The sequence below is a fragment of the Cenococcum geophilum genome (assembly GCF_001692895.1).
Source record: "Cenococcum geophilum 1.58 unplaced genomic scaffold K441scaffold_2, whole genome shotgun sequence".
NCBI lineage: Eukaryota > Fungi > Ascomycota > Dothideomycetes > Gloniales > Gloniaceae > Cenococcum > Cenococcum geophilum.
Genome location: NW_027137560.1, coordinates 2,887,567 through 2,895,568, shown reverse-complemented (window position 1 = coordinate 2,895,568; position 8,002 = coordinate 2,887,567). Strand labels below are relative to the sequence as shown.

Here is an 8,002-nt window from a genome sequence, read left to right as displayed (position 1 = left end):
ACCTAGCCGTTATTAACTATTTTATATCCGCGGAGCTTCTATAGCCTAAGGATAATTTTACCAGTTATCTTACTAAGATTGTAAAGTTAATAATAGTTTACGGCCCTTGCGGTTCCTAGAATCCGCGAGCTCCCTATATAGTTACGTTATAGCTAGGCCTTTTACTAACCTGCTTAAAGCGGTACCCTTAGCCTTTTAACCCTACTACTATTATACATAAGGACGGCTATCCAGAATACCGCTATTATAATAATCTATAGTTATAATAATAATAATAATAATATTCAATTACGCTGTTGCGGCTCCCGTTAGGGTCTATATAGCGGGTCTATCTGGGTATATATAATATATATAAAAGGGAAACCGTATTACTATCTAGAGCCGGATAAAGCCTCTTCTTCTGCTATTATATGGCCTATATAGCCTCTCTTCTAATTAGTAACTACTAAGTACGCGTAGACGTCTCCTTAAGGCGCTATAGAAAAGCCATTTTAATGCGTACTTCTAGGTCCGTCTAGTAAGGTATATAGCTAGGCATAAGTTTCGTTTTTAGCTGCTCCGGTTATCTAGGTAGGGCGTAGGCTAGCGGCCCGTAAGGCTAGTAGTATAAAAGGTTAGTAGTAAGGAGGTAGACGTAGGACAGTGTTATAGGACCACCCTATAATACCTTATATACGCCCCCTACCAAATTCTACCAAATTCTACTATATTCTATTTTTACCGCAATATCTATAATATCTGTAATTTTCGCAGTATCCGCAGCTTCTGCCAAATTCTGCCAAATTATTAACTTTTGCTAACTTTTGCCAATTTCTACTGACTTCTGCTAACTTACTAAATTCTATTAAGTTCTACTAAGTTCTGCTAAGTTCTACTATATTACTAAGTTCTGCCAGATTCTTAAAGCACTTCTTAGCCTCCTTTCTTCGCCCTAGTTAGCTCTCTAGCTGGTAATATGTATAGTAGGAGATCTATCTATATAAACTAGTTTATAACCGCCTTAGTAGCCTTCGGCTTAGCTAGGAGCTCCCTATATAAGGACGTTCCGGTACGGTCTAGGATATATTTGTATTGTAGAGCTATAAGAGTTATATATAAAGTAGAGTTACAGAGGCCCTCTTACTAGGGCCCTTTACTATAGTTTTCTACTTTAGACGCCCCTTAGACGCCTATCTACTTCCATAGCAGCCAGCCGGCTAAAACTAACTACTGCCTATATATACCTAATTTGCTCTATAAGCCTATCCTTACAGCCTACCCCTACCTAGATAGACCGATACACGCGTCTGTCCTTTTAGGCTATATAGATAGTGTCGTCAATAAGGTGTTAATCCTTCCTCTAAAATAGGTCCACTAGGAGTTAGAGCCTAGTAAAGGGGTAAGGTTCCTAAAGTCGTCCGTCACTGCCATTATATACCACACCCTATAGCCGTTACTAACTGCTTCGCGTTACCTATAACGCTCTTACAACTATAGACTGACCGTGTCTTATAGATATAGGCCTATAATAACTCAACTCTACGTAGCTATCGTCCCCTAGCTATCTATTAACTAAACTTATTATTATTACGCCTTAACTAATACCTATTTATCTTTATCCGTTCCTTAACCTCCACTAGGTTCGTTCCTAGCTCTTCTCTAAGTTTAAGGCCCATTAGGCTAACCGAGTTGCTAGAGAGTCTAAGGCCTATACCTTACGGCTAATCTAAGTCGCCCCTAAGTCTAAGGCCTACGCCTAACTAACTAACGCGGTTAAAAAAGTGTAAGGATTAACGCCGCCGATATTAATAGAGGATTAGCGTCATCTAATACGGTTAATGGTGTCGAGATTCTTCCTATACCCTTACTGCCATAGTAGTCTTAGAGCGGAATAAGTATAGAGGTGCCCTATTGTCCCCTTAGACCTATTACTTCTACTAGTAAATATAAGCGCTAGCTTATAACCCTAGATCGGTAGCCTAGGTAAAGAGACGTTAGGTAGTTTTTAAAACTATTCCTCTATTTATAGTTATCTTTGGTAATATTTAGGTCTTGGCATGCTAAGACCTGCGAAAACTCTGCTGTTCTAACGGCGTCAAGGACTAAGCATTTAAAAGCGCCCTCTAGCCATAACGTAACGCCGCTGCATTAGTAACAGACGAGATCCTCACTCTTAGCTTAACCGTGTAGACAAGATAAGACGGAAAGGAACCCCTATAGGACAGTATGGGTCAGATCTTGCTTTTGGTGTTCCTTAATCTATAGTTATAGTCTGTCCGCTTACTAGGGGGAGCTATATTTAAAATAGATAACCGCTAAGTTATTCTATACTGCCTATATCTAACTATAAAGTATTATGCGTATATAAATATTTAGGTCTACGCCTTTATGCGGTCCGTTAAGTATATCTATAAGTATATATATAAGGGGAACGACCGTACCACTTTACAGCTTATAGATGGTAAAAAGATAAGCTAGTATTTATAGGGCCGTTATATTGGCCCCTTTAAGGCTATCTAGCGGCTATTTAAGCTTTCTATTTATAAGGAGTTCCCCCTTATAACCTAGCTTACGGTATATCTTTTAGGTAAGCAGTCCGTGTACTTTTAGCCTAATTAGTCCGCTAATAAAATTTAGCAGCGCCTTAAGCTCTCTCGCTCTATACTAATGGCCTTCTTTAAGTATAATGCGGGGTATAAGGACGGCTATAACGGCCTATATTAAGACTTCCCTAAGTAGTATACTTTTATTTTAAAGTAATAAGAGTAGCGTTTACGCTAATAAGGCTTTATAATAAGCCGTATATATTATTATAGCCCTATTACAGGCGAGAGGTTCTACTTATAGCTACTACTAATATCCGTTCCCGGCCCTACCTCCTTTAAAAACCTCCGTACTATTGCTAGTATAGTTTATCTAACCTTCTAGGCCGTCTATATGGCCCTTAGGCTACTAGAGAATAATTATAAGTAGATTAATTACTTAATAAAGGCCGCTATTTTTACTATTAGCGCCTAGCTACGCTTCTTATTTATAACCGCTTTACTTTACAGCCCTATTATGGAGCCAGTTACTTTATAGGACCGCTTTAAATAGTCTATTTATAATAATCTACCTTGCTTTCTAGCCCACTAACCTAATACTCCTCCTACTATCGCTAAGGATAATAACGCCTATTTTAATTATCGCCTATACCTTATTTATTAGATACTTACAAATTAGCAGAAAACGCTTATAGACTATAGCCTGCCCTAGTTTTAGCACTAGTGGGCTGTTATTACGGAGGGAAGTAACCCACTTTTTATAGTCGAGTTACTATAATATGACCCTATAGAGGAAGGACGCTAGTTTTTTTGTTTTTTTTTAATATCCGTTGTATTATACTACGTAAAATACTGCGCATGCAGCCTCTAGGCTATGGCGCTATAGTTCTATATATATAAATCCTTTCTAGGCAGCTTAATATATACTAGTAGCTATATCCTAATAGTTTATAAACCCCTAAGGGTTTATAGCTCCTTAGTAAGATACTAAGTTACTACAACTACTAGGGAATGAGAAAATGGTAGGAAAAACTATAGGAAATCCTAACACCTATCCCTATCCTTTTATAATTTGCTTCTATCTCTTACTCTCTAATATTGTTTTATTAAAGGCCTAATAGGCTTCTAGGATCTTGTTTTTATTCTTCTATAAAATCTTCTAAGCTAGTATCTACCAGTTTAGCTGCTTTAAGAGTCTTACAGTCTTTGCTATTAGTAAAGTATTTTCCCTTACAATTAATGCAAAGAGGGGTAGTGTGCTTGCAAGCCTTGCCCATTATTAAACAGGTAGGACAGCAGTGGTCTTTAGATAAATATGCAGCCGCATAAAATCTGTAGGCCCTAGTAGAGCATCTATCTCCTATATAGCCAAATTTTTAGCAGCTAGTATACTGCGTAGTAGGAGAGACTTCTAGGTATTTTACTACCTTAGTAGCTGTACCCGCAATTAGAATCTCTTTTTGTTTAAGGATTTCTTATCTTTTCTCCTTATTCTTTATAGTAAAGACTATAGAACCAAATCTGGTCTGTAGATTATATCTTTTTTTACTAAATAAGATCTATCTAGGTAGTCCTTATATCCCTATAGGATTAAAAGTCTTAATTTCTTCTTTTAGAAGCTTAGAGCCTCCTTTTTTTTAGGAAAGGTAAGGTAGGAACCCTATGGGCTATAATTTAAACCCAAGGTTCTAGTTTTTATTCTCTTTAAAAGGTAAAGCAGTTATGCCCTATTTCCTTATATTTAACTAAGAAATCTATATTATACTCTTTTATAGTTATAAGAAGGATATTTTATTTTCCTTTCGTTCTACCTATAAACCCTAAAACTGGCTTTTTTACTTATAGTTTTAATGTAAATAGTTAATAGACTTTGTTTCGTAAGCCCTTTATAAGCCTGTATTAGGCTTTCTAGGGCCTTTTATAGGTATTATTTTGGAGAAAGGGGAGGGAAAGATATACTAGGTATACCAGCCGTAAAAGTTATTAATTTTGTTATCTTTCTTGCAGGTTTTTGGTTTTCTTTTTTAGTAGAAGACTAAGGATGTCCTCTTTTTTCTCCTGTCCCAAATAGGCCAAGAGAAGGAGAAGGGGCAGAAAAAGTAAATGTAGTCGTAGACTGATTATCACTTATTTCTATAGGAGGTTTTTTTTATACCTATTTAACTTTGGCATCTTATAGGGGGGAGTTTCCTAGTTTTTATAGTAGATAATAACCTCCTTAGGTCTCTTATCTCTTAGTCCTAGAGGTAAAAAACTGTTACGGATTAAGTATGAGCGGCGATAATATATAGCAAGGTAGATATTATTAGGCTATATACATAAACTGTGTAAGGAGGTTAAGACGTTACATAAGGAAAGAAGGTAGGAAAACGGGAAGAAAGGGCATATATCTTTAACTTAGTTGCTTAGTTAATACGTATATAGGGCAGAATAGGGTTTAGGTCGTAGTCCTAGCAGAACTTAGCAGAATTTAGTAGAACTTAGCAGAATATAGCAGAATGCCGTAAATTGCCGTTAAATTGCCATTAGATTGCCGTTAGATTGCCATTTTATAGTTAGTCTCTAATTGCTAAGTTGGTAGAAATAGGTGGACGTGTGTAAGGTGTTACAAGGGTGTCCCGTAATAGTACCCCCCCTTTAAACTTAAGCTTCTGCGAGATAGGGCTGTAGTAGTTCTAGATGGAGTTTGTAAAAGTCTTCTGCGGCTTATATAAGTCCTATAGAGTTAACGGGTTCCTATAAGGACTTAGTAAAGCCTTTCCATTTTATAAGATATATATATTAGCGTTTCCGTTTATTATACTTAATATTATTAATTCTTTTAATAAAGTACTCGTTTTTACCATCTACTTTAACTAGTGGGGGAGGGTTCTATATCTATTTAGGCAGGGCGTCTAATACGGGGGTAGTAGGATAGAGGACTAACATATAGAATACGGGGTAGATTTTAACCGTATTAGGGAGCTTTAATTAGTAGGAGTGAGAGGAGACAACCTTCTTAACCTTATAAGGGCTAGCGTTCTTCTAATTAAGTTTCTTAGCAGGTTGTTTTGTGTTTAGATTTCTTATATCTAGCTAGACGAAGTTACTAATTTAGTAAGCTAGTGCTAGGGTTTGTTTCTTATTCGCTACGGCTTTATAGATAGATTAGGCCCATATTATTTCGTTAGTAAGGAACTATTATAGTTCCTCTATCTTTTCTACGAATTTGTTTACTTCTATAATTTATAAGGCTTAATAAGTGGGGCAAGGAACGTTACTAAAGGGTTTAAAACCCATTTATAGATGCTAGCCGTAGTTAGCTAGGAATAGGGAGACCTTTATAGTTTCTAAAACGGAATTATTTGCTATAAACTTGGCGAATGCAAGCCAGTTAATCTAGTTATCTTATAAGTATGATATGTATATCTAAATATACTGCTCTATTATAGCATTTACACGTTCCGTTTAACTATCCGTTTCTAGGTAGTATACTATAGATAATAGTGCTTTAATGCGAAGTTAGATAGTTAGTTTTTTTCAAAATACAGAGATAAACTAGCTGCCTTTATTAGAGATGATCGTTTTAGGGAGTCCGTGGAGTTTCTATATATAATCTAGGAATAGTTAGGCGACGGTAGGTATTAATATATTAGGGCAGGCAATTAAGTGTCTTATTTTAGATAGTCGGTCTATAACTACTATAATATTTATACAGCCTTTACTTATAGGGAGATTAATAACAAAGTTAATTAAAATGTCCTTCTATCTTTGGTCTAGAGTAGGCAGTAGCTTTAGAAGGCTATTATACGTCTTATATAAAGCTTTAGCTCGCTAGTAGATATAGTAGCTAGAGATATACCTTCGTGTTATATTATATATATTCGGCTAATAGTATTTTTATTAGAGTAGTTCTAGGGTTTTTCCTTAGCCTAGGTGGCCGGCTACTAGTAAATCGTGTACGTGTTTAAGGAGCTTAAGCTTAAGCCTATTATAATTAGGGATAACTAGACGGTTTTAGTAATATAGGCGGTTTCTGCGGGCTTTGTATTTACTTAAAGAAATCTTTCTAGAGCGTCTAATGCCATCTTGCATTAGTTTAAGCGTCTCTTAGATAAACTCGTTATTTAGGTATTTATTAACTATAATCTATTTAATTAATTAATTAGTTATTTTAAGGACGTATACCATAAGATCTTTAGTAGGAGGGTTAAATAGTTTAGGGCGAAGTAGGGTCTGATTTTAGTAAGAGCGCGCTTCTTCTAAGGCTGGCGCGTCTTGTAAGCGTTAGGTTAGGGTATTAGGCTTCTAACCTTAGACGCCTAGGCGGTATATAATTAAGAATTGGAAGCGTAATAGATATTCTAACTAGCGAGCCTAACGATAACTTAACTGTTTTATAGTCGTGAAGTACTGTAGGTTCTTATAGTCGCTAAGGACCTTAATTAGAAATCCAGCGCCTTCTAGTTTAGGTTGCTATTGCTTAAAGCATCTAATAATAGCTAGCAATTCTTTATTATAGATCTCGTAATTATATTTAGCAGGGCTTAGTTGCTTTAAGAAGTATGCTATAGGGTATAATACTCCTTCTTCGTTATATTAAGATAGAATACCTCTAGTAACGTAATTAGATAAGTCGGCTTCTATAACACTTATTCGTTCTAGGTTAAAGTGTTAAAGTATAGGTATAGTAGTAAACATAACCTTTAGATACATAAAGGCCTTCTTACATTCTTTATTAAAGATAAAAGCTTTATTTTTTTGGGTTAGAGTAATAAGGGGTAAAACTAGGGCGGAGAAGTTATTAATAAACTATTAGTAGAAGTTGGTAAATCCTATAAAGGCTCTTACATCCTTAACGTTCTTAGGTTCCTGCCAGTTTATAATTACTTTAACTTTCTTTAGATCTATTTATATACCGTTTATAGAAATAAGGAGTCTAAGGTATAGGACTTCCGTTTTATAGAACTCGTATTTATCTACATCTAATTATAGACTAGCTCCGTATAGGGCTTATAGAATAAGGTTAACGTATTTCTAATATTCGGTTAGGTTATTACTATATATTAGAATGTCGTTAATATAAGCAGTACAGAAGATATCCAGGTAGGGACGTAGGGTATTATTTACGTAATATTGGAACAAACTTAGGGCATTTGCGAGGCTGAATAGCGTTACTAAATATTTAAATAATCTATACTGAGTACGGAATATAGTAAGCCATTTATCTCCTTTTGCTATACGGAGGTGGTTAAATATAGAGATGATATTAAGCTTTGTATAGTAGCGAGCCTTACTTAGTCGGTTTAATGTCTCCTATATTAACGGGATCGGATATTAGTTCTTAACGGTAACGGCGTTAAGAGCTTAGTAGTCTACGTAAAAGCGTAAACCGCCGCCGGGTTTCTTAATAAAGATCACTGGTACGGCTATAGGCGACAAGCTCGCTTTAATAAATCCTTTGCTTAGGTTCTTATCTAAATACTTCTATAGTACTTAGA

The 8,002-nt window shown here is 35.8% G+C and overlaps 1 protein-coding gene across 1 annotated transcript; it reads right to left on the bottom strand.

The window, feature by feature from the left end:
* Positions 1–3,661: 3,661 nt before the first annotated feature.
* K441DRAFT_535604 (uncharacterized protein) lies at positions 3,662–3,823 on the bottom strand (the record flags this gene model as incomplete). Its single annotated transcript, XM_067642377.1, has 1 exon — positions 3,662–3,823. A coding segment is annotated over one exon (162 nt), but the record flags the coding sequence as incomplete, so codon positions are not given.
* Positions 3,824–8,002: the final 4,179 nt, after the last annotated feature.